The sequence below is a fragment of the Pan troglodytes genome, chromosome 18 (genome assembly GCF_028858775.2).
Source record: "Pan troglodytes isolate AG18354 chromosome 18, NHGRI_mPanTro3-v2.0_pri, whole genome shotgun sequence".
NCBI lineage: Eukaryota > Metazoa > Chordata > Mammalia > Primates > Hominidae > Pan > Pan troglodytes.
In genome coordinates, this window is record NC_072416.2 from 7,124,267 (window position 1) to 7,151,481 (window position 27,215).

The 27,215-nt window shown below is 46.7% G+C and overlaps 1 protein-coding gene across 9 annotated transcripts in view; it reads left to right on the forward strand.

Moving 5' to 3' along the window:
• HMOX2 (heme oxygenase 2) overlaps positions 1-27,215 on the forward strand; it is a 35,629-nt gene that overhangs the window by 783 nt on the left and 7,631 nt on the right. Inside the window, exons 1-3 of one of the 9 annotated variants that reach the window (XM_063796567.1) lie at positions 904-1,023; positions 8,136-8,253; positions 20,649-20,769. The exons of 1 other annotated variant lie outside the window; for it this stretch is intronic. In XM_063796567.1, coding sequence (XP_063652637.1) covers positions 20,649-20,769 — 121 coding nt within the window. In that variant the 5' untranslated portion in view covers positions 904-1,023; positions 8,136-8,253. Of the gene's footprint in view, positions 1-461; positions 1,024-1,522; positions 1,563-8,135; positions 8,254-20,319; positions 20,532-20,648; positions 20,770-27,215 lie in introns of those variants that run through there. 7 more of the 9 variants (XM_063796565.1, XM_063796570.1, XM_009430220.5 and 4 more) reach the window with 7 other exon arrangements.

Consider the following 27,215-nt stretch of genomic DNA (forward strand, 5'->3'; position numbering starts at 1 on the left):
AGGCAGGAGCCACCATGCCCGGCTAAATATTTTTTGTATTTTTGGTAGAGACGGGGTTTCAACATGCTGGCCAGGCTGGTCTCGAACTCCTGACCTCAAGTGATCTTCCCGCTTCAGGCTCCCAAAGTGCTGGGATTACAGACATGAGCCACCACACCCGGCCCACGATTTCAGTAATTTCTTTGTGTTCAGTAAAACTAAAAAATGACTCTGGGCAGGGTGCGGTGGCCTGTAATTGCAGTGATTTGGGAGGCCGAGGCGGGTGGATCACCTGAGGTCAGGAGTTCGAGACCAGCCTGGCCAACATGGTGAAACCCCGTCTCTACTAAAAATACAAAAACTGGCCGGGCGTGGTGGCAGGCGCTTGTAATCCCAGCTATTCGGGAGGTTAAGGCAGGAGAATCGCTTGAACCCGGGAGAAGGGGGTTGCAGTGAGCCGAGATCACGTCATTGCACTCCAGCCTGGGCGACGAGCAAAACTCCGTCTCAAAAAAAGAAAAACCATTCTGTCATTCTGGCCGCTGTTTGAAGAATGCGAATAATCCAACAGGGAGATCAGATACAAGACTGGTAACCGAGGTGTCAGAGTTGAGACTCAGTTTCGCAGATTGCATTGGCAAGTGACCAAGTGGGTGGTGCCACGGTTGACAACCCTGAGTGGATGTACAAGGATTAAACCACACTGGGGAAGAAAAGTGCTCAGCCCTGAGGCACCCTCACACACCTCGGCTCTTGTGAACACTAGTGTTCCTGCCGAAGCACGCCTACTTACCCCGCTGAGCAGAGCCTGAGCCTGCAGCCTCCAGAGACCTGGGGAAAGCCACATGCTCCGCTTCCCGCCCCCCGCAAGGGCGTGTCAGTTACAAGGGGCGTGTCATCTCTAGGCCCCGCCCCGCGCTGCGTGCCCACGTTGCGCCGGCCTCGCGCCAGTCCGCTGGGCTGCAGGGACTGCGGCGCCTGAGGGAGTCGCTGACGGGCACGCTGACTGGAGGCTGGCGGACAGGCGACAGCGACCTGCGGCAGGTGAGCTGTCTGCGCCCTCCCGGGGCCTTCCTTCCGCCCGGCTTCTCGGACCGCGCTGCGTCCTTCGCGGGCCCTGCCTCGGTCCAGGCCTTCGGACCTGGGCTTGGCCGGGCCACAGCCCTTTGGGTCCCCTGCGCGGGTCTGAGGGGAGACCCGGCCGGGGGCGGCCGGAAGCTGGGTGAGGCCTGGCAGAAGGACGAAGACGGGCGTGGAGGGGCTGTCAGGGGAGGGCGAAACCCCGGACGTCGCTCTCCAGAAGTCGTCTCCCCGGGGGCGCGGGGAGGCCTGAACGGTTCTCTTTGGCGTCCCCGTTGGGCCCACCCTCTCCCAGCGTCACGGCTATGCTGGGCGAGGTGACCCCCGGGGTCGTAGCTGGGGGCGTCGGCGGTGCAGACAGGGGATGCCGGCAGAGATTGGAGCCCGGCTTGGCTGTTTCCCGGGCTGTTGGCATTGACCGGGGCTCTGCCCTTCCTCTAATGCCCTTATCTCTATAGGAAGTGCCCCTTGAGTGGGTGTCGTGACTTCACGAGTGAACCCTGGTACGCCTTGGAGCAGAGTCGGACTGGGAGGGATCAAGTGTGGGGGCAGCCGGTTAGTCCGGACGCGGGTTTACCTATTACCTTCTGAGCGCAGTGCTCTGGGTGGATTAATTGCCCTGCAAAAGCTGCCGGGACCTCCTTGCAGTCTTTGCACGAGGCCTGCCTGTGTCATGCCATTTAAATCGCGTCTGGGCCGGGTCGGTGGCTCACGCCTGTAATTCCAGCACTTTGGGAGGCCACGGCGGGCGGATTGCTTGAGGTCAGGAGTCCGAGACCAGCCTGGCCAACATAGTGAAACCCCGTCTCTACTAAAAATACAAAAATCAGCCGGGCATGGTAACGTGAGCCTGTAGCTCCAGCTACTTAGGAGGCTGAGGCAGGAGAATCGCTTGAACCCGGGAGGCAGAGGTTGCAGTGAGCCGAGATCACGCCATTGCACTCCAGCCTAGGCGACAGAGCAAGACTCCATCTAAAAAAAAAAAAAAAAAAAAAATCGCTTCTGATGAGCCGGTTGTCGTGGCCTGTGGCTGTCCATCCTTACGTACTGTGTTTTGTTGATGGCGCTACAAACCAGACAAGGTGGAGCGTGATTGAAAAAAGAAACGCTGGCCGGTGCAGTGGCTCACTCCTGTAATCCCAGCACTTTGGGAGGCCGAGGCAGGCGGATCACCTGAGGTCAGGAGTTCGAGATCAGCCTGGCCAACATGGTGAAACCCCGTCTCTACTAAAAATACAAAAAAGTTAAACGGGCGGGGTGGCGCGTGTCTGTAATCCCACCTACTGGGGAGTTTGAGGTTGGAGGATCACTTGAGCCCACGAAGTGGAGATTGCAGTGAGCTGAGATCGCATCACTGCACTCCAGCCTGGGTGACAGAGTGAGACCCTGTCTCAAAAAAAAAAAAAAAATTATTACAAGACAAAATTTGTGCTTATCAGAAGTTCACAGTTAAGACATATATAAGCTTACTTGGTGAAATTAGAAAAAGTTATAAGATAAAACATTCAGGTTTAAACACTGGTGAGGGTGTGGGAATTTGTGGAGCCTTGGAAACACACTCATTGAATGACCTCATCTACCTGGGGATGTGAAGAGGGAAATCCTGTGATTCCTCCATTGTCTGACTTGATTTCCTTTTTTCCTTGGCTGTGGCAACATGTTGAAGTGCTGTGAGTCACCAAAAGGGGGAACGTGAGCAACTCTAGAAATGCCAGTGCCAGTGAGTTACAGACAATAAAGCATTGACCGCCTTTAGCTCACCCCTCATCAAGTCTGTTGAAAACTTGTAAAATTGGACAGCTAGAGCTACCTTGATTTTTTGGTTTCCTTTTAACAGCTGACTGTCTTCACAGGACAGTTGGGCTCTACATCAGGATTGCACCCGAAACTGGAATATCACTCCTCCAGGAGGAAGATATATTTGAAAATTAGAATTGTGGGCCCGGTGCAGTGGCTCATGCTTGTGATCCCAGCACTTTGGGAGGCCGAGATGGGCGGATCACCTGAGGTCGGGAGATAGAGACCAGCCTGACCAACATGGAGAAACCCCATCTCTACTAAGAAAAAAATAATAATAATACAAAAATTAGCTGGGCATGGTGGCGTGTGCCTGTAATCCGAGCTACTTGGGAGGCCGAGGCAGCAGAATCACTTGAACCTGGGAGGCGGAGGTTGCGGTGAGCCAAGATTGTGCCACTGCATTCCAGCCTGGGCAACAGGAGCAAAACTGCATCTCAAAAAAAAAAAAAAAAGAAAGAAAGAAAATTAAAATTGTGTATTTCACTGTAAAATTTGAAATTCAGCTTTAACTCCTTGGAAAGGAAAGAGATGAAAAACTTGACCTAGACTGGGTACGGTGGCTCACGCCTGTAATCCCAGCACTTTGGGAGACCAAGGCGGGTGGATCACCTGAGGTCAGGAGTTCGAGACCAGCCTGGCTAACATTGTGAAACCCCGTCTCTACTAAAAATACAAAAATTAGCCTTGCAAAAAGTAGCCCGTAATCCCAGCTACTCGGGAGGCTGAGCAAGGAGAATTGCTTGAACCTGGGAGGCAGAGGTTTCAGTGAACCAAGATCGTGCCATTGCACTCCAGCCTGGGCGACAAGAGCAAAACTTCATCTCAAAGAAAAAAAAATTCTATCAGAGTGAACAATAAGTAGGATGCTAGCACATACCTATAATCTCAGCTACTTGGGAGGCTGAGGCAGGAAGTTAATACTTGATGAACCTAAGTTTTTGGTGTCTTTGGATGCTGCTTGTCGATCTAAGGGGTTTCCAAACGCTTCTTTTTTGGTAAAATTGGGATTATGACTAGGAATCTGTTTTTTGGAGTTTCCCAGGTGATCTTTGTTTGGGGTCCTTGTCTAAGGCACAGGCTGGAAAGAGGAGGGAGTGGACTGGCAGGGAAAATAGAGCAGTAAGCGAATAGAATACCTGGGTAAAGGGACACCAGAAGAGGTGATTGCTGTCTGGTGAACTGTGCTGTCAGTGTGTATGTCAGAAGCCAACAAAGTGGATATTCTCTTCACTCAGCTTAGGGAAAAAATTAATTTTTGTTTCACAGATAGATTCGTTTCCTTCCCGGGAGTATTATAGGCCTAATTACTGTCATAGTTCTCAGTAACTTTAAAAAGGCTGTGGGGAAGAATGGCATAACAGACTAGTATCTTGTACCCAGCCTGCCTTTTTCTTATTCTTTTTTTTTTTTTTTTTTTTGAGACAGTCTTGCTCTGTCACCCAGGCTGGAGTGTGGTGGCACAATCTCAGCTCACTGCAACCTCCGCCTCCTGGGTTCAAGCGATTCTCCAGCCTCAGTCTCCTGAGTAGCTGGGATTACAGGCGTATGCCACCATGCCTGGCTAATTTTTGCATTTTTAGTAGAGATGAGGTTTCAATATGTTGGCCGGGCTGGTCTCCTACTCCTGACCTCAGGTGATCCGTCCACCTTGGCCTCCCAAAGTGCTGGGGTTATAGGCATGAGCCGCTGCGCCCGGCTTTTTTATTTTTTATTTTTTTGAAACAGAGTCTGGCTCTTTCACCCAGGCTGGAGTACAGTGATCTGATCTGAGCTCACTGCAATCTCTGCCTCTGGGGTTCAAGCAGTTCTCCTGCCTCAGCCTTCCAAGTAACTGGGACTACAGGCATGCACCACCATGCCTGGCTAATTTTTGTATTTTTGGTAGAGATGGGGTTTCGCCATGTTGGCCACGCTGGTCTCCAGCCCCTGACCTCAAGCGAACCACCCTCCTCGGCCTCCCAAAGTGCTAGTATTACAGGCGTGAGCCACAGCACCCGGCCTTTTTTTTTTTTTTTTTCCTTAGAGTCTTGCTCTGTCACCAGGGCTGGAGTGCAGTGGCGCCGTCTCGGCTCACTGCAACCTCTGCCTCCTGAGTTCAAGTGATTCTTCTTCCTCAGCCTCCCTAGTAGCTGGGATTACAGGTGTGTGCCACCACACCCAGTTAATTTTTGTATTTTTAGTAGAGACGGGGTTTCACCATGTTGGCCAGGCTAGTCTCAAACTCCTGATCTCAAGTGGTCCACCCACTTCGGCCTCCCAATTAGAATTAGAGGTGGAGCGACCGTGCCCGGCTAAGGGCCTACTATTTTTTTTTTTTTTTTTTTTTTTTTTTGAGACAGTGTTTCACTCTTGCCACCCAGGCTGGAGTGCAGTGGTGTGACCTTGGTTCACTGCAACTTCCACCTCCCAGGTTTAAGCGATTCTCCTGCCTCAGCCTCTGGAGAAGCTGGGATTATAGGCGTCTGCCACCACACCTGGCTAATTTTTTGTATTTTTAGTAGAGACGGGGTTTCACCATGTTAGCCAGGCTGGTCTCAAACTCCTGACGTCAGGTGATCCACCTACCTCGGCCTCCCAAAGTATTGGGATTACAGGCGTGAGCCACCGCGCCCGGCCAGGCCTCGTATTTTTGGTTGTGCTCATGTTTTCATGTCTGAGATAGAGGGCCTACTATTAAAGCACTGTGCTAAGGCTGCAAGAAGGTACTAGTGTGATTAAAACAATCTGGTCCGGGTGCGGTGGCTTGCACCTGTAATCCCAGCACTTTGGGAGGCGGAGGCGGGCGGATCACGAGGTCAGTAGATCGAGACCATGCTGGCTAACACGTGAAACCCCGTCTCTACTAAAAAATACAAAAAAAATTAGCCGGGCATGGTGGCGGGCGCCTGTAGTCCCAGCTACTCGGGAGGCTGAGGCAGGAGAATGGCGGGAACCCGGGAGGCGGAGCTTGCAGTAAGCAGAGATCGCGCCACTGCGCTCCAGCCTGGGAGACAGAGCGAGACTCCGTCTCAAAAAAAAAAAAAAAAAAAGAAAAAAAAAACAACAATCTGGCATTATAATGCCATCCTGATTTTAGTTAATCTAGTTGACTGGCTGGCCTCATAAGTAGCTGTGATGATCATAATTTTTATGCGAAACACATGTCATTGAGCATACAGGTGTACTGAAAGAATTGGGTGGAACATGATATTTGAAATCAGAATTGTTCTGGAAAGTCGGGTACATAAAGCTCTATCTTTAGCACAGTTGTCTGTATTGCACAATTAATATTTATAGAATGGTACACCTTATGTTATCTTTTTATTTTTCCACCTAACTCTCTCTCTAGATTGAAAGGTACTTGACGTGCAGAGCAAGATGTTATCTTTCTTTGTAGTCACAGTACTCAAGAGGGTGATAAATGTTTGTTGATGATAATGTAATGTCACCTGTCCAAGTGTAGCCATCATCTTCAGTAGTTACTTGATCTGCTGTTGTCTCTGGCAAGACTGCTATGTGCTGCTGCAGAGGAGCCATTGTCACCTTGAACTATCTCTGTGGCAGTCTGGAGGAGGGCAGGAGGGAGAAGGGAAGGAATAAATGAGCAAAGCTGAGTGTGGATAGTAGTGTTTGACGGCAGATGAAAAAGCAAACTTGGTGAAGTGTGGCCTGGGTGGTCCTCTAACTTCTACCTAGAAGACATTAAACCTTTACTCTCTTCTTTTTATGTAGGAAGGCAGAGGGAAAGTCAGACCTTCGGTTGGCTTGGTAATAGCAGGTATCCCAGTAATTAGAAAATAACTTAAAAAACTCCATTCCTCTACCATATACTTGAGAATTTGTCAATCTCAGCAAAATTTTCAAATGTCTGTGTTCAGTGTCATATTTGTCCTGCTCTGTAAGACTTTTTGTGTTTATAAAAAGGCAAGTGGACCCAGAAGGGGAAAAATGTGCTGTTCTGAGAAACTAGCTGCTGTAGGTTATGCTTTTCTGTCTTTGCTTGTGGCTCTTCTGGTTATTTGAGAAAGGCAAAAAAAACCCAAAGTCTTTTTTCTACTCTGTTCCCACAGTCACTCAACACAACACTTCTGATACCAGATATATGGGAGTTGTTTCCCCATACACCAAGCAATTCTCTAGTAGACACACCAGTGCGGTGTCCTCTAAGTCACTTAAATTCTGATACTCTATCTGGAGATAGCGTCAGATCCCACCAATTGAGGGCTCAGTCCCACAAAACTGTCCCAACTTGAGGCACTAGTCACAAGTAGTAAATTGTCACCTATACTTCTGACCTACTAGCTATAAATCGAGAGTTCTGACAATCCCTCCTCAAGTTTGATTAATCTGCTAGAGTGGGTCACAGAACTCAGGAAAACACTTTACTTACATTTACCAATTTACTCTAAAGGATATTAAGAAGAATACAGATGGCTGGGCGTGCTGGTTCATGCCTGTAATCCCAGCACTTTGGGAGGCCAAGGAGGGCAGATCACCTGAGGTCAGGAGTTTGAGACCAGCCTGACCAATGTGGTGAAACCCCATTTCTAGTAAAAATACAAAAAAATTAGCCGGGTGTGGTCGTGCATGCCTGTAGTCCCAGCCACTAGGGAGGCTGAGGCAGGAAAATCGCTTGGACCCTGGGGGCAGATGTTGCAGTGAAATGAGATCACGCCACTGCACTCCATCCAGCCCGGGCGACAGACTGGAAGAAAAAAAAAGGATACAGATGAATAGCCAGATGGAAGAGATGTATAGGGTGAGGCATGTAGGAAGAGGCATGAAGCTTCTACGCCCTCTCTGGAACTTTCGTGTATTCAGCTATCCTGAAGCTAATGCAAACCCTGGTGTGTGTGTGTGTGTGTGTGTGTGTGTGTGTGTGTGTTTATGGAGGCTTCATTACAAAGGCATAATTGAATACGTTATTGGCCACTGGTGATCAACTCAACCTTTAGACCTTCTCCCGTCCCCTGAGGTTAAGGGGGTAGGGCTGAAAGTTCCCACCCTCTAATCACATGGTTGGTTCCCCAGGCAATCAGCCCCCATCTAGGAGCCCACCAAGAGTTACTTACTTACAACAAAAGATGCTGCTATTACCCAGGAAATTCCAAGGGATTTAGGAAATTACAAAAGTTTTAGGAGCTCTGTGTCAGGAACTGAGGTTAAAGACCAATATCAGAATGAAAGATTCTCCTAGTGCCCCCATCTACAAAGGTTTTAGGAGCTCTGTGCCAGGAACCTAGGGTGCAGATCAAATATATCTATAAATCTTTTTGTTTGTTTGTGTTTTGAGACAGAGTCTTGCTGCGACACCCAGGCTGGAGTGCAATGGCGCTATCTCGGCTCACTGCAACCTCCGTTTCCCGGATTCAAGCGATTCTCCTGCCTCAGCCTCCCGAGTAGGTGGGACTACAGGTGTGCGCCACTATACCTGGTTAATTTTTGTATTTTTAGCAGAGACGGGGTTTCACCATATTAACCAGGCTGGTCTTGAACTCCTGACCTCAAGTGATCTGCCCGCCTCAGCCTCCTGAAGTGCTGGGATTACAGGCATGAGCCGCTGCATCCAGCTTCAAATTTATCTCTGTATGTTCTTCTAAATTACAGTATCACACCCGTGCATATGCCCCCAAATTTTTTTTTTTTTTTTTTGAGACGGAGTCTTGCTCTGTTGCCCAGGCTGGAGTGCAGTGGTGCGATCTCGGCTCACTGCAGGCTCCGCCTCCCAGGTTCACGCCATTCTCCTGCCTCAGCCTCCCGAGTAGCTGGGACTACAGGCTCCCGCCACCATGCCCGGCTAATTTTTTGTATTTTTAGTAGAGACGGGGTTTCACCGTGTTAGCCAGGATGGTCTCAATCTCCTGACCTCATGATCCGCCCACCTTGGCCTCCCAAAGTGCTGGGATTACAGGCGTGAGCCACTGCACCCGGCCTCATATGCCCAAATTTTAAAGGAGGCACCACATTCAAGTCCAAATGCCTAAAGGTAGAAGGATCAAGAAACAGTAGTATGAGGCCATTTGACAAGTATGTATAGTTATCCCTCAGTATCTGTGGAAATTAGTTCCAGGACCCCTCAAGGGTACCAAGATCCAGGATGCTCAAGTTTCTTTTCTTTTCTTTTTTTTTTTTTTTTTTTGAGACGGAGTCTTGCACTGTCACCCAGGCTGGAGTGCAGTGGTACGATTTTGGCTTACTGCAATCTCCACCTCCCGGGTTCAAATGATTCTCCTGCCTCAGCCTCCCGAGTAGCTGGGATTACAGGTGTGCACCACCACGCCTGGCTGATTTTTGTATTTTTAGTAGAGGTGAGGTTTCACCATATTGGCCAGGCTGGTCTCGAACTCCTGACTTCAGGTGAGCCGCCTGCCGCGGGCTCCCAAAGTGCTGGTATTACAGGCATGAGCCACTGTGCCCAGCTTAAGTTTCTTATATAAAATGGTGTATAGAATTTGCATATAACCTATGCGTATCTTCTGTATTCTTTAAATCATCTGTATTTATAATACCCAATACAGTGCTATGTAAATAGTTGTTATACTGTATCGTTTAGGTAATCATGACAAGTAAAAAAATCTGTACATGTGTAGTACATATGTAGCCATCTGTTTTTTTTTTTTTTTCCCTGAAGATTGATTGGTTGATTGAAACGGCATCTCACTCTGTCACCGAGGCTGGAGTGCAGTGGCGCAGTCTTGGCTCACTGCAACCTCCACCTCCTGGGTTCAAGCGATTCTCTTGCCTTAGCCTCCTGAGTAGCTGGGATTACAGGTGCCTGCCACAACCCCCGGCTAATTTTTATATTTTTAGCAGATTCCGGGTTTCACTATGTTGGCCAGGCTGATCTCGAACTCCTGACCTTAAGTGATTCACCCACCTCCACGTCCCAAAGTGCTATGATTACAGGGGTGAGCCACCATGTCAGGCCTTTTTCTGAATATTTTTAATCTGAGGTTGGTTGAATCCACAGATGCAGAGCCCATGGATATGGAGGGCTGACTGTACTGTATTGAGCTTCTAAGGTATGCAGAGTATTGGCACTGAGGGGATGTGCAAATACAACAACAAACCAAGCATAGTCTTTGTTTACTAGGAGCTGGTAGTAACTGTGGGAAGACACAAAACAGTAAAATCACTTTGTAAGGTTTATGAGAGTTTTGAGAGGCCAGGGAAGTTAAAGAGTGGAGAAATGGAGAAAACGGGAGAACTTGTACTGAACCCACTAGGACAGAGGAGGAAGGGAAGAGAAGGAAGGAGGCCAAAGAAAGAAGAAACCCTTCTTAGAGCACTCAGGGTCTTACTGAAAACTTTACCCATAAAAAGAGAATGTCACTGATAGACTCCTTTTAGAACAGGCATTGATTTTTTTGTTTTTGTTTTTGTTTTTATTTTTGTTTTTGTTTTTGAGAGAAGTCTCGCTCTTGTCCCCCAGGCTTGAGTGCAATGGCTCGATCTCGGCTCACTGCAACCTCTGCCTCCCGGGTTCAAACAATTCTCCTACCTCTGCCTCCCAGGTAGCTGGGATTAAGGCACCTGCCACCACGCCCGGCTAATTTTTGCATTTTTAGTAGAGACAAGGTTTCACCATGTTGGCCAGGCTGGTCTCGAACTCCTGACCTCAGGTGATCCACCCACCTCAGCCTCCCAAAGTGCTGGGATTACAGGCTTGAGCCACCATGCCTGGCCACAGGCAACATTTTTAAACCATACGATTGTCCTGGAGAGAGAATCTGAAGCCTTGCTCTGATTCTGAAAGGGATTTGCAACCAAAAAAGGATAAGGATTGTTCTGACAAGTACCCTTTCTTCCCATCTTCAAAAGTACACATCTCTCAATTTGTGTCTTCAAACACAAATTGTGCTCAAAAAAGGAAGTATTTGAGTAGATTAAAGACAGAAACCCTAGGACATTCCTTTGTAAACAAACAGCCTTTTACCAAACACCAACTGTCAAGGGACTTGCCTGAGTACTTGTCCAAAGGACAGCGTGTCCCCATGTGTAGGCAGTGGTCTGATCTGGTTCCTAGGAGAGGACTGCTGAGGCCACAGCAACTTAACTGGCTAGTGTGGGTGAGGCAGAAGTGTTTGAAGCTCAAGGTCTGTCAAGGACAGCTGATTAGAGTATGTCTGTCCCTAATACAGGGTTAGAGCTCAGTACCAATGCTGGGGATGAGGTGAGTTGAAGACACAGAAACTACATGGTTTTTTGGAAGGTCATGAAGTTTTCAAGGAACTAGTGGGCAACTGGAAATGATATGTGAAAGAGTAGAGGGAGCTCTGGCCCAGCGGCCAGAAAGCTCTGGGCAGGTCAGGTCTGGGAACAGTGGCTAATCCAGGCCCAGCTTCCCACTGTTGATTTGGACATACAGGCCTAAGATAAGAGACCGTGCCCAGAGCCACTGGTCACTTAGCACAGGTAGTGGGAAATGGTAGCCAGCAAATGTTTAATTGAATATCTTATGTCTCCTAGACCACAGCTGAGCAAACTAGGCCAAGCTCAAGGTCCTGAGGGGAATGAGGAGCTGAGCTCAGTCCCTTTTGGCCCCCTTTCTCTTTCCCTCCTCATTTTAAGTATGGAAGCTCACTTATTTCCTTTATGTATTGGCCATTTGTGTAGGGTTTTGTTTGAAAAAGGGCTTGAGGCTGGGCGTGGTGGCCCACGCCTGTAATCCCAGTACTTTGGGAGGCCAAAGAAAGATTGCTTGAGCCCAGGAGTTCGAGACCAACTTGGGCAACATAGTGAGACCCTGTCTCTACAAAAAAATTTTTAAAATTAGCTAGACATGGTAGTGAATGCCTGTAGTCCCAGCTGCTCGAGAGGCTAAGTTGGAAGTATCACCTGAGCCCAGGAGTTGAGGCTGCAGTGAGCTCTGATTGACCCAGTGCACTTCAGCTTGAGCAACACAGCAAGACCCTGTCTCAAAAAAAAAAAAAAAAAAAAAGAAGGTGGGCACAGTGGCTCAGGCCTGTAATCCCAGCACTTTGGGAAGCCTAGGTGGGCGGATCACCTGAGATCAGGAGTTTGAGACCAGCCTGACCTCTAAAACTACAAAATTAGCCAGGCGTAGCCCAGCAGCTCATACCTGTAATCCCGGCACTTTGGGAGGCCGAGGCGGGCGGATCACCTGAGGTTGGGAGTTTGAGACCAGCCTGACCAACATGGAGAAACCCCATGTCTACTAAAAATACAAAATTGCTGGGCGCAGTGGCTCACACCTGTAATCCCAGCACGTTGGGAGGCCGAGGCGGGTGGATCACAAGGTCAGGAGATCGAGACCATCCTGTGAATGGTGAAACCCCGTCTCCACTAAAAATACAAAAAATTAGCTGGGCGTGGTGGCCGGCGCCTGTAGTCCCAGCTCCTCGGGAGGCTGAGGTGGGAGAATGGCGTGAACCCAGGAGGCGGAGGTTGCAGTGAGCTGAGAACACCAGCCTGGGAGACAGAGCGAGACTCCGTCTCAAAAAAAAAAAAAATTAGCCGGGTGCGGTGGCATATGCCTGTAATCCCAGCTACTCGGGAGGCTGAGGCAGGAGAACTGCTTGAACCCGGGAGGCGGAGGTTGCGGCGAGGGGAGATCACGCCATTGCGTGCCAGCCTTGGCAACAAGAGCGAAACTCTGTCTCAAAAAAAAAAAAAAATAATGTAGCCGGGTGTGGTTTTGCATGCCTGTAATCCCAGCTACTCAGGAGGCTGAGGCAGGAGAATCACTTGAACCCGGGAGGCAGAGGTTGCAGTAAGCTCAGACCGTGCCATTGCACTCCATTGTTTCGCTGCAACGAGAGGGAAACTCCATCTCAAAAAAAAAAAAAAAAAAAAAAAAAAAAACAGGCTTGAGTATACCTCTCACAGCCCTGGAGAATGCCTGAGCTGTTGGACAGTTGCCTTTTCCATTATGTCTGCTTTTTTCTAAAGCTATTCATTCATTGTTGCCTAATCATGTCCTCAGTCAGTAGTTGATGTTCTGGGCTATTTGAATTTCCTCTGAATAATGATTAATGGAGATAGTGATGTTTGACCAGTTCTGGGAACTCTTGGGAATTAAAGGAATTAAACTCTTGGACATTAAACTTCACTTTAATGTATATAGTTGTGGGTGCTGCCCCATTGGAGAAGATTGTGACAGGAAGTTACACAGTTTTACAGCAAACTGCTGGGATTTTTTATTTTTTTTTTCAGTAAATTATGATAACTGTAGCATTTTCCTTTGCAGTAATGATAACCTAAGGCCTTGGTGTTTCCTCCAAAATGTACATAGATACAGGATGTGGGTTTGTTACAAAGTTGTATAACTATTGCCTTTTTGTGGCTGACCCCTTCCCTAGAGAACAACATGAAGAGACCTTGCTGCTGCTATGAAACCCAGACTCTAAGGACAACTTGGGGGACATTGGATGTTTTTTCACAGATGTAGACATCAAGGAGTCAGTGGTTTGTGTATGCGTTGAGTGGAGAAGGCTGGCAAGCATTTGCTACCATGACTGTTAAAAATGTGCCTGTACATTTCTTTTTTTTTTTTTTTTGAGACAGGATCTCACTCTGTCACCCAGGCTGGAGTGCAGTGGTGTGTTTTTGGCTCAGTACAACCTCCACCATTGTGGGCTCAAGCAATCCTCCTGCCTAGGACTCCTGAGTAGCTGGGATGACAGGCATGTGCCACCACGCCCAGCTAATTTTTGTAGTTTTTTTGTAGAGACAGGGTTTTTGCCATGTTGCCCAGGCTGGTATACATTTCTTTATATAAGGAGGGGGCAAGTAACGCAGTGTTATGCTACCAATCAGGCTTTCAGAGACCATAAAACAAAAACTAAAAGGTACGCTCTTAGTAGTCATATCTGTGGAATGTAAGGAAGCCAGTTTAAGACCAATGTAATGCAGCATTTTCCCTTCATACATGAAACAGTGAGTTACTCGAGCACAAAGCATCAAATGCTTATTCCCCCCACAAGGCCATTCTTATCTTTCACCAAGTGTTTAGTCACTAGGCAGCCATCATCCTCCCTCCCTCTCTCCCTTCCTCCCTTACTTTCTTCCTTTCTTCCTTTTGCAGTGGCACAGTCATGGGCTCAAGTGATCCGCCTCAGCCTCGCGAGTAGCTGGGACCACAAGCACTCACCACCACATCCAGCTAGTTTTATTTTATTTTTAAAAATTTTTTGAAACAGAGTCCTGCTCTGTCACATAGGCTGGAGTGCAGTGGCACGGTCTTGGCTCACTGCAGCCTCCACCCCCAGGGTCAAGTGATACTCCTACCTCAGCCTCCCGGGTAGCTGGGACTACAGGCATGTGCCACCATGCTTGGCTAAGTTTTGTATTTTTTGTAGAGATGGGGTTTCACCATGTTGCCCAGGCTGGTCTGGAACTCCTGTACTCAAGCTATTCACCTGCCTTGGCCTCCCAAGGCGCTGGGATTACAGGTGTGAGCCACTGCGCCGAGCCTCATCCAGCTAATTTTATAATTTTTGGGCGGAGGTAGCAACAGAGATCTCCATATGTTACCCAGGCTGGTCTCAAACTCCTGGCCTCAGTGATCCTCCTGCCTCAGCCTCCCAAAGTGTTGGGATTACAGGCGTGAGCCACCGCGCCCAGCCCATTATTCTTATATCTGAGATTCACTTTTAATTGCCCTCTGTCATCAGCACTTTGAGAATGCCTCAATTTTGAGAATACCTTGTATTCTGGAAATCATTCATTCAGTCAACAAACCCTGACTGGTGTGTAATTGGGCAGTAGGAGGCCAAGATAAATGACCTGTAATCTGGAAAACAAACATATAAACATACACATACCATAACGAGATACGAGTGCTAGGATGGATCACAAAAGGTTTACTTAGGTAGCTCTGAATGTAATATCAGGCCTACAATATTATCACTTATGTTGTTTTTTGGATCTTATTTTTAGAAGCAGCACAAGCTTTTTCTTGGAGGAAATATAGCAAGAAAGAGGGGAGCTGTTCTGACTGAAGCAGGGTATGGGAGGCCCACAGCCTTTGCTGCTTTGCCTCCTGTTCAAAGCCATCCTCCCTGCAGTTCACTGAGAAATGACTCCTTGGAGCTCCAAGGAAGTCCTACAGCTAGCTAGTAGCAGACCTGGTAGTAGAAGTTAGTTCTTCTGATTCTTAGCTTTCTTAGCAGTCAGGTACCAGACTGATAAACGAAAATCAAATTTCTCCCAGTTATATGTTCCATCCCACAAAGAAGTAATAAACACATTTCTGTCAGGGGCTTCAGCCTGCCTGGATTTGTTACTGGGTTTGTTTTAAATGTTTAGCTTCCAGGCATCCAAATACATACAAAAAAGGTCTATTCCCAGGAAGATACTGTAACCCTTTTCATTGTCATTTGTGGGCAATGCCAAGCTGCCTCTAATAGCTTCTTCTGTTTTTTTGGTGGAAATTCAGTTTCCTCAGAAATCTATGTAAGGGATATTTGATAAAGGTGACTAACAATCTCGTCTCTGTAAATTGATGAAGGGATGAGAGGGGTATTAGACTCATGTCCTCTTTTGAATGCACACTGCTTTTGTGGTCCGGCAGGGTTTCTCAGCGTTAGTGCTGTTGACATTTTGGGCTAGATTGTTTGTGGTGGTGGGGTATGTGTGTGTGTGTGTGCGTGCGTGCAAGCACATTTGTGCGCTATAGGACATTGAGCAGTATCCCTGACCTCTACCCACTATTGTCAGTAGCACACTCCCGTCTTTCAGTTGTGACAACTAAATATGTCTGCAAACATTTCCACGTCTCCAAACATGTTCCTTGGGGGACAAGTTGGCCCCCAGTGGAGAAACACTGGATTGGAGATTGGTTGTCATGAGATAAAAATGCAAATCAGATATGTCACAGGACAAAGTAAATTTTCAGTTACCTAATTAAACCTTTACTTTTTATAAGTCGCTCTAAAGAAACAAAAGTGTGTCCTGTCTTCCATCCTGATTCTCGGTTACTGGAGGGCCCTTCACCTAAGTCATGTTCAGGATCTCCTTGAAGGAGTTAAACTAAAACAATACGATATCTTCCCTTAGGTCTTTTGCAGAATTTATTTTGCTAGGCCGGGCACTATGGCCCACTCCTGTAATCCTGGCACTTTGGGAGGCCAAGGCGGCTGGATCACTTGAGTTCAGGAGTTCAACACTCGCCTGGGCAACATGGTGAAACCCCATCTCTACAAAAAATACCAAAAAATTAGCTGGGCATGGTGTTGCATGCCTGTAGTCCCAGGTACTTGGGGGGCTGAGGTGGGAGGATCACTTGAGCTCAGGAGGTCAAGGCTGCAGTGGGCCGAGATTATGCCACTGCGCTCCAGCCTGGGTGACAAAGTGAGACTCTGTCTCAAAAAATATATATATATTTTGCTAGAAATCCCAAGATTTTTCTTTCTTTTCTTTTTGTTTATTTTCTTTCTTTTTTTGAGATGGAATCTCACTCTGTCACTCAGGCTGGAGTGCTGTGGCATGATCTCGGCTCACTGCAGCCTCCACCTCCCAGGTTCTGAGAAGCTAGGACTATAGGCACATGCCATCACATCTGGCTAGTTTTTGTATTTTTAGTAGACGCAGGGTTTCACCATATTTGCCAGGCTGGTCTCGAGCTCCTGACCTTGTGATCCACCTGCCTTGGCCTCCCAAAGTACTGAGATTACAGGTGTGAGCCACTGTGCCTAACCCCCATATACTTTCAAACAAAAAATGGAAATATCACTGTCTCCATGAAAAGCCATACAGGCAGCATCAAATCTACACTAGGGGCCAGGTGTGGTGCCTCCTGACTGTAATCCCAACATTGGGAGGGTGATAGGATTCCTTGAGGCTAGGAGTTCGAGACCAGCCTGGGCAATACAGTGAGACCCTATGTCTACAAAATACTTTTCAAAATTAGCATAGTGGTGCGCACATGTAGTCCTAGCTACTTGGAAGGATGAACTGGGAGGATTGCCTGATCCCAGGAGGTAGAGACTGCAGTGAGCTAATATCTCACCACTGCACTCCAGACAGAGTAAAACCCTGTCTCTAAAAAAAAAAAAATTAAATAAATAAATAAATGGTTTACACTGAGGGTCACAGACTTTGAGTTGAGGTTCGTCATGAAGAATCTCCATTTTCATTCTAATAGCACTAGATATAGGCTGGGTGTGGTGGCTCACAGCTATAATCCCAGCACTTTGGGAGGCCGAGGTGGGCAGATCACGAGGTCAAGAGATCGAGACCATCCTGGCCAACATGCTGAAACCCCATCTCTACTAAAAATACAAAAAATTAGCTGGATGTGGTGGCACGTGCCTGTAATCCCTACTACTCGGGAGTCTGAGGCAGGAAAATCCCTTGAACCCGGGAGGCAGAGATTGCAGTGATCCAAGATCACGCCACTGCACTCCAGCCTGGCGACAGAGCGAGACTCCGTCTCAAAAACAAAACAACAACAACAAGAAAAAACACAAAAAAGGCTGGGCACAGTGGCTCACCTTGTAATTCCAACACTTTGGGAGGCCGAGGCGGGCGGATCACTTGAGGTCAGCAGTTTGAGACCAGCCTGGGCAACATGGGAATACCCTGGCTCTACTAAAAATACAAAAATTAATTGGGTGTGTTGGCATATGCCTGTAGCCCCAGCTACTCAGAAGGCTGAGGCACAAGAATTGCTTGAACCCAGGAGTGGGGAGAAAAAGGAAATATTAGGGGACATTTGTTAAGTTTATATTTTTTTCTTTTCTCTTCTTTTTCCTCTTTTTTTGAGACAGAGTCTCGCTCTGTGGCCCAGGCTGGAAGTTGGAATTCAGTGGTTCAGTCATAGCTCACTGCCGCCTTTACCTCCTAGGCTCAAGTGATCTTCCCACCTAAGCCTCCTAAGTGGATGTGACCACAACTGCATGCCACTCCCTCCACCCCCGTCTGCCTACCAGCTAATTCAAAAAAATTTTTTTTTGTAGAGATGGGGTCTCCCTGTGTTGCCCAGGTCAGTCTCAAACTCCTAGGCTCAAGCAATCCTCCTGCCTTGGCTTCTCAAAGTGCTGGGATTACAGACATGAGCCACTGGGCTCAGCCATTAATTTTAAATTGCAAGTGACATTTTCTTTAGTTTATTAATCAGCACCATATGATGTCACAGTTTTATAACTCATTTATCTCATTTAATTCTCATACCCACCTTGTGGAATTGTTATCCCTGTCCTTTACAGATGAAGAAAGAAACTCCAAGAAATTAAGTAGCTGGCCCAAGTCCACCCAACTGGGATGGGCAGAACCAGGGTTTGCTCTTGGTTGTGCCTTTCTAGAGCCTGTGCCTTAACCACATCTGTGTGCTGCCTCTTGGCCTCTGTGTGGCCAGTAGATTCTCTCATGGCTAGGCTCATCTTAATTAACATTTGTTGGGTGCCTACTATGGCTCAGGCTCTAGAGATCATTGTAAAATCCAGTCCACTGCCCCAGCTCCTCGTGTGTCTTTTGAACACATTAGTATTGTGCTGTGCAAAAAGGACTTCTGTGCATATGCCTGCTATTACACTTGTTGAACCCAGTTTCTACAAACTTTCATTCAGATGGAGGGATTCAGTAAATACAGAAATACAAATATTTAAATATTTATCTAAATTAATAGTCACATATGCCATTTATACAGTTAGCGAGTTACAGCCAAGTGACAGTTGTGATGGGAGGCCGTGTCTGGGGAGTTACATACTGGTGAGGAAACTAGAAAACATGGCTGTGGGGCCGGCGCTGTGGCTCACGCCTGTAATCCCAGCACTTTGGGAGGCCGAGGCGGGTGGATCACGAGGTCAGGAGATCGAGACCATCCTGGCTAACACGGTGAAACCCCGTCTCTACTAAAAATACAAAAAATTAGCGGGGCGTGGTGGCGGGCGCCTGTAGTCTCAGCTACTCAGGAGGCTGAGGCAGGAGAATGGCATGAACCCGGGAGGTGGAGCTTGCAGTGAGCCGAGATAGCACCACTGCACTCCAGCCTGGGCGACAGAGTGAGACTCTGCCACAAAAAAAAAAAAAAAAGAAAACAAGGCTATTAAAATTTAACACATTGACTGGGCAGGGTAATGTATGGTGATCTGTTTTCTCTTCGCTCCAATCCTGAAAGGTTTCTTTGAAGAGCTGGAGTGTCTAGAAAGCTTTCCTAGAAAGCTAGTGTACATTTTGCTAAGTAATCACTGTGTCACTTAGATTTTCTGCTCTTTAAGTGTGGTTATGAGATGTGTTCCAAATAATTTGTTACTAACCATGAAGTTGATGAATGCTTTGCCTTTAAAAAAATAAGTTTGGGCGGGGTGCAGTGGCTCATGCTTGTATTCCCAGCATTTTGGGAAGCTGAGGCAGGCAGATCGCTTGAGTCCAGGAGTTTGAGACCAGCCTGGACAACATGGTGAAACCCTGTCTCTACTAAAAATACAAAAATTAGCCAGGTGTGGTGGCATGTGCCTGTAGTCCCAGCTGCTTTGGGGGCTGAAGCAGGAGGATCACTTGAGCCTGGGAAATCCAGGCTGCAGTGAGCTATGATCACACCACTGCACTCCAGCCTGCGTGAAAAAGTGAGACTGTCTAAAAAAAAAAAGTTTAGCCAGGCATGGTGGCTCATACCTGTAATCACAGCACTTTGGGAGGCCAAAGTGGGAGGATTGTTGAGGCTAGGAGGTCAAGACCAGTCTGGGTTTGATTGGGTTAAACATTATCCCTGTAAGTTGGCTCTCATTCTGAGAAGTTGTTTAGAGTAGAAGAGAGGGCTGCATTTACAGCTAATTGCTAGTAATTTCACATCATCTGCAATATATTTTCTGGACACTCTGCCCGACTAGTCCTATGGGACGTTGTCATTCATGTGCAAATCAGGCCCTATATACTAAGGGAGGAAAACAGTTGAGGACCTCCTTTTTTTAGGCACTCTTGGTGCCTTGTGCATTAAGATAGTGAGTCAGAGGATAAGAAGGAAGCAGATTCCATTCCCCTTACCACTCTTTGGGTGTAGGCAGGGCCTGCTGGTAGTGCTGGGAAAGCCGACCATCCTTCTTTGAGCAAGTCCAATAGCTGCTGCTGCTAGTTCTGTCCCACCATAGGCACAGTCTGTGTAGGATGAGCCAACCATATGTGGAGTTACTGGTTCTTGGTCTGGGCTTGTTCCTTTCCCCAATTTCAGTCCCCACCAGAATCTGGGCAGTCATTGTGAAGAAGCCTAGGAATAATACCTTACTCTATAGGCCTGTGGAAACGTGTAAAGATACCTTGCAGGCCCAGAGTGAGAAATTGGAGCCACCTTGTTCGATTGACCAAAGGCTTGTCCTATGGAGTTACTAATTTTACAGGAAGTTTATGTTAACATACTTTCTATCCATTGCACTACCATTTCTGAGGCACAATATATTTCAGTAGGCAGAAAGATAGAACTGCTTAGATTTTAAACACTCAATACATGCTTGACACAGTTTAGTCTATTTCTCTTCAGTTACTATGGCAGTGGGTGCTATAGAGATGTGCAGACCCTATTGTGACCTCCCTTTGGTATAGGGATGCTCTGGAGCCCCTGGCTTCATTGTCCACTAAGGTCTGGCAGGTCTGATTGCCTCTTTTCAGGCACTGAGTGGTGGGGTATGCCATCCTACCCTGCTGGAACCAGCCTTGGCCTGCCCTGTTAGTCATCAAAAATAGATCTCACCAGGGAACAATCTTCTCAGGTTGTTGTGTAATTTGAGTGAGCCAAGGTGAGTGTTTTAGGGACAAGCAGCATCAACTTCGGAATCTTCAACTGGGCCTGAGCACTTATTTCTCAGAAATAATAGAATCTTGCTCACTTTTCTTTCTTTCTTTTTTTTTTTTAGATGGAGTTTCGCTCTGTTGCCCAGGCTGGAATGCAGTGGATCAATCTAGCTCATTGCAGCCTCCACTTCCTGGGTTCAAGAGATTCTCCTGCCTCAGCCTCCTGTGTAGCTGGGATTACAGGTGTGCGCCACCACGCCTGGCTAATAATTCTATTTTTAGTAGAGTTGGGGTCTCACCATGTTGGCCAGGCTGCTCTCGAACTCCTGACCTCAAGTGATCTGCCCGCCTCGGCCTCCCAAAGAGCTGGGATTATAGGTGTGAGTCACCATGCCTGGCCTCTTGCTCACTTTTCATACTAAAACAACAAATTACAGGCTGTAGTTTAACCTCTCTACTGCATGCATAAATGCAGTGTGGTACGAGTGCCTCTGTAGCCCATAACTTCAGTTTCCTTGTTGCTAGCAGTCTGTGGTGACACTATACTAATCTCACATGCAGGAACCAATGAGGATTAGCCAGGGACACAGGAGGAGTCACCTTGCATTCAGAATGACTCAAGTTTAGTCTCAACTTGACCATTAGCTCTCTGAGTGATCTTGCCCATGTTAATTCTCTTGATCTTAGTTTCTTCAGAGCCAATGAGACATTGCTTGAAAGTGACTTAGCCTGGTATACCCAGGTCTGTCAGACTTATAATCTGGTGCTCTCTTGGGTGAACTTGAGGGCCTTCTGCCAAGGCAGGAATGGCTTCTTTTAAAAAAAAATTATTTTATTTTTATTTTTTTTGTGTAGAGACGGGGGGTCTCACTATGTTTCCTAGGCTGGTCTCAAACTCCTGGACTCAAGTGATCCTTCAGCCTCGGCCTCCCAAAGTACAGAGATTATAGGTGTGAGCTACCAGTACCAGCCTCCAGGAATGGCTTCTAAGGCTTCAGGCTGTTTATAGAGAGGAAAGCACCTGGGAGCTGATGGCACTCTCAGGTTTCCCAAAATGACAGTTCTGCATATGCATCTTAATCACCTACTTTTTTTCCCTCCCCCCCAAATGCTATTCACAGTCCTTGTTTATGATAGAAGCTGAAGCTTACAGGTGACAATTTTTGTGCCTGTATGAAAGGAAACATGACTGACTCCACTTATCCACAGGACACCTGCTTTCAAGGTTGTTCAGTGTTGGAATAATTTTTGCTTGATGATAACCTAGGGATGACCCAAGGTTTCATTAGTTAAAGCCACCCCTGTGGGATGCATGAAGTCTAGCCTCTGTCCCTGTAAAAATCCCACCAGAACCATTTTAGAATTCACTCAGGACTTCACCCCTCCCGCTCCTGGTGCTGCTTATGGAACTAAAGAATCCTCATCTTCTCAGCCCTGGGACACATTCTCCTCATATAAAGCGAGGTGGCAATCAGGGAACAGGGGCGAGTCTTGTGCTTATTTCAGTTATAATAGGAAGGCTCTACCAGGACTCATCGTTGTCCCAACAATAGTCGATTCCAGGCCCCTTCTTTGAACTCATTTCAGTGTCTCAGGTTCTGTCCTTGGTGTCTGTCTTCACTGCTTGCTCAGTTGTATTTGAACATGGCTAGAGATGAGCACACTTCTCTTCTCCAGTAAAAAAGCCTGCAAGAAAAGTCTTGGACTTCTTGAACTGCTATTCAGTTGTTTTTTTTATTCAATATATTTTTTGAGATGGAGGGGGTCTCACTTTGTTGCCCAGGATGGTGTTGAACTCCTGGCCACAAGTGATCCTTCTGCCTCAGCGTTCCAAAGTGCAGAGATTACAGGCTTGAGCTACCACAACCGGTCTCTTGTCAGTTTTTGAGGTTAATGCCTTTAAATTAGTTTGCAGTTGTTTTGCTTTTGCCTGCCTTCTTGCCCAAATGCGCAAGTGCTTATTTAGTAATCTGACTCAAGTGCTTTGTGTCCCCAGAGTCCCCACTTTTCCAGGATTCATTGTCTTTTTTTTTTTTTTTTTTTTTTTTGAGACACAGTCTTGTTCTGTTGTGCAGGCTGGAGCGCAGTGGCACTATCGGCTCACTGCAACCTCCACCTCCTGGGTTCCAGAAATTCTCGTGCCTCAGCCTCCCAAGTATTTGGGATTAGAGTCACACACCACCACACCTGGCTAATTTTTTTATATTTTTAGTAGAGATGGGGTTTTGCCATGTTGGCCAGGCTGGTCTTGAATGCCTGACCTCAGGTGATCTACCCGCTCGGCCTCCCAAAGTGCTGGGATTACAGACATGAGCCACCACACCCGGCTGGATTCAGTCTTAACTTGCTCTTTTTTTTTTTTGCGTCTCACTCCCTTGCCAGGCTGGAGTGCAATGGTGTGATCATAGTTCACTGCATCCTTGAACTCCTGGGGTCAAAAGATCCTCTTGCCCCAGTTTCCCGAGTGGTTGGGACTACAGGCGTGTGTCACCACGCCTGGCTAATTATTTTATTTTTCGTAGAGACAAGGTCTGACTGTGTTGCCCAGGCTAGTCTTGAGCTCCTAGGCTTAGGTGATCCTCCCACCTTGGCCTCCCAAAGTGTCGGGATTATAGGTGTGAGCCACTGCACCCAGCCTGGATTTGCTCTTTTATCAAGAGGTTAATATTTATTCTTCCGTTCAGTGAACCGTGGGATTGAATTCCCCCAGCGATTGAAATGAAAGGGCTTATGTATAACATTTCCTGAGGAGTGGTAGTACCAGAGTTCAGAGGAGACCTCAGGCCATTTATTCTATAAACTCAGAAGCTGTAGTTCTAGATGATGTGGCTTCTTCAGGGTGTTGAGAAGTCTCTGTTATCTCGTGCCTTATTGGATTAGAACTGATTGAGCTCTGTCTGCTGCCCCAAACATGTGGCTCAGCCAATCTCCAGTGGCATCTGCAATGTGGGTATTCTAGCCTCCAGTGGTCACATGGCTCACCTTAGAAAGGTCAGATATTCCTTTTTCCTGACGCTGCTGGAGAATGAGGTCTGAGTCAGAAGTCCTCAGGTGTGACCTGCCCAGAACTATCTGAAATTGCTGGATTTCTTGTTCTTCCTCAGTGTTTAACAATCACCCAATTGCTCATTCTCACCAGCGACTTCCTCAGTAAGAGCTCAATATTTGAGGAGGTGCTGCATTTTGTCAAACATTCATACGTGTTAGCCCACTTAGTCTTCGCAGCACACAGTGGATTAATGGATTTTTAAAAGCTGGTATTTATGCACGATGGAATACTACTCAACCATAAACAAGAAGGAAATTCTGTCATTTGTGACTACATGGATGCATCTAGAGGACATTATGCTAAGTGAAGTAAGCCAAAGAAAGAAAGACAAATGGTGCATGATATCACTTATATGTGAAATCTGAAAAAGTCAAAGTTATAGAAGGAGAGTGTAACATGTTGGTTACCAGCGGCTGGGGGAAGGGAAGGGTGGGTGTGGAAAGGGGAGATGTTGATCAAAGGGTACAAAATTTCAGTTAGGAGAAATAAGGTCTGATGATCTGCCTTACAGCATGGTGACTATAGTTAATATAGTTAATATTATAATAGTATTGTATACTTCAAAATTGCTAAAAGAGTGGATTTTAAAAGTTCTCACCACAAAGAAATGATAAGCATATGAGCTGATGGATATGTTAATAACCCTGATTTAATTATTCCTCAATGTATACATGTGTCCAAACATCACACTGTACCCCATAAATATAATTGTCAGTTAAAAACTTAGGAGTCAAGTCAGATCTGAAGAGAAGTCAAAACAGATTTCATACAGTTAATTTAGAGACATGGGACCCAATTAAAAATTTGTATTACTTTACTTGGTATTTTAGAATTTAACTGTTATTTTCTTGTTACACACACAGGCACAGGCACACAAATCCTCTATTTAACTGGCTTTCTCAGTAGGAACTCCATCTGTGTATTTGCAACAGCTGTAACTCAGCTTGGATGCTCCCCAGGGTGCTGGTCATATTGGACCCTGATCTGAATCTGAGGGAATCTGGGTCTCTCTTGTAGGAAGCTTTTGGTTTAACTGGGAAGACAGGATGACAGTCAGTTGTGGAAGCTGAAGCGTAATCACCTCATATTAATATGGTGACAATTTTATATCGGAGTGAGCTCTGAGCTGCAAACAGCCTTCTAGGAAGCAGGCAGGGGACCCCCATCCAGGGTGATGGTAAGAATCCTGAGGCCCAGCTGCAAGGTGTTCAGCAGGGAGGGAGCACTCGTGGAGTCCCAGTGCAGAAGTCTCTGAGCAGCCACTTAGCCTCCCTGTGCTTGTGGGGTAACAGCCCGAGTTCATGTTGTGGGCATCTCATGCAGTGCAGTAGCTGATCACTGTCAAGTGTCACTATTTCATTGAGTCAGAAGCCTGCAGAACTGTTCTCATTCCAGGGAGTGAGTCAGTCTGCTGTTCCTTACTCTCGGTGCTGGCTGAGCTCAGCAACCTGCTCTCTTCCTTCAGTTCAGGTTTCTCCAGGGCAAAGAAGTCTTTGTTGTTCCTTTCTGTATGACCAGATGGGAAATGAATTATAATATAGTCCTTAGATTATATTCCCACCTGGCAGCAATGCACTGAGTTACCTGACCTGAAATTTGTTGGACTTAGTCTCCATGGAGGAGGATTTATCATCTTCGTTGTCTCAGAAGTCCTGGTAGTGCCTCATGCCAGCAATTTAGCCGGAGCAAAAGCTTTGAGACAGTGTTCTGGATCTGCTGAGCTGGTCTAAAGGAACCTCTTTTGCTTGAAGTAACTGTGATAGGAACTTTGTTACTGCTTCTGTTAGCTCAGGGGTTGGAATGAGAATCAGCAGCTGATCAGGTGAACAGCTAGGAGTACTGGAATTATGGAGTAGTGGAGGTAGATTTTATAAACAGAGGGTCCCAGTTTTTTGGAAATGGGAAAGAGAGAGGGTAGACTGGCCTTTCTAGAATTTGTAACAGAAAAGAGGACCCAGGAGCTTCCATTGACTAGTTAGTTAATGCAGTGCGGGATCTTAGCTGGTTTGCTTGGTCCAATTCCTGTCTCTTGGTTTCTTTTTTCCCTTCCCTTCCCTGCCTTCCCCTCCCTCTTCCCTTTTTCTTTCCAAGAGAATTGAGTCACTCCATATAAAAGAAGCAGCCAGTTGGCTAAAAAGTCCAACAAAAAACAAGTATTTATAGCTCTCCAAATTTCCCACTTGTCATTATCAATATACTTTTGCACACAGTTATAGTCAGTGTTTGGGATCCTTTTTAAAAAAATAAAAAGTTTCTGTAGGCTTTTCCATGCATGAACACAGCTTATCAACTTGCCCCGGCTGTGCCAGGATTCCATTGTTGACTGTTGTTTGAGCAGTCATGCCCTTTGTTCTTAGGCTGTGTGTTGTTTTTTTCCTAACATCATAGTATGGCTGGGTATTATTTTGATACAGATTACAATTACTATTACTATTTCTTGAAGTGTATTTCCCAGAGTGGAATATTTTAGGATCTTTTTTTCTCTTTTGTGGGGGTGGGGAACATGTAGCTTCTTGTGGATATTAGACATTGAAGTCTAAAAAAGTTCTATGTTTATGATTTGGCCCTCAATTTTCTAGAGATTCCAATGGTTCCTGCAAAGAAAAGAGCATTCAAGTATAGAAACCAGCCAGACTAAGTCTGGACATGTAGCTTTTCAGAAAGTGAAAAAAAATTATGTTTCTGCAGTTGCAAGGTGGCCTCTGAATGCCACACTGTGTGGCCACTCCCTTGGACAGTGGCTAGGCCACAAGGTCGCCTCCCCTGGCTCCAGTCTGTGGGTTGAATATGCTAACCGAACCTTCCCAGGAACCTCCTCTGCCCCCAGCCCCCAGGTCTGTACAGATGGTAGTTGGTACTTTCAGCCCGCCTTGAGAACTCAGTATTCTTCCTGTTAGCTTTCCTTCAAAGTAAAATCGGTAGAACCTGTTTTGAGTGTAGAAAATTTGAAGTCGTGGACAGCAGATTACAAAAAATTGCATATTATTGGCATCATGCACGAGATGTTCTCCTTCCTTCCTCTCCCTGTATTTTTTTTAGTTGGATGTTTTTCCTCAACAAGTATTTATTGAGAGTCTAGTATTTTCCAGACCCTGGAGCTATAGCAGTGGAAAAGATAGCTCTGGTCCAGAGTTTGGCTTCTCACGGGCTGGGAGGTCAGGACCAGGAGCTGGCACACAGGAGTGAGGTTGAAGAGGGTGTGCCCAAGGGGAGCTAACACAAGCAAAGTGCTGCTGAGAAAATGCCCAAGTGGGTGCCAAAGGAAGCAGCTTTCTCTTCCTTTTTTTTTTTTTTTTTTTTTTTTGAGACAGAGTCTTGCTCTGTCGCCCAGGCTGGAGTGCAGTGGCATGACCTTGGCTTACTGCAATCTCCACCTCCCCGGTTCAAGGGATTTTCCTGCCTTAGCCTCCTGAGTAGCTGGGATTACAGGTGCCCACCACCATGCCTGGCTCATTTTTGTATTTTTAGTAGAGATGGGCTTTCACCATGTTGGCCAGGCTGGTCTCGAACTGCTGACCTCAGGTGATCTGCCCACCTCGGCCTCCCTAAATGCTGGGATTATAGGTGCGAACCACTGTGCCTGGCTCCTTTTTGTATTTTTCGGAGAAGCAAAAGGACTTGTTGTTTAATTAAGCAAGAC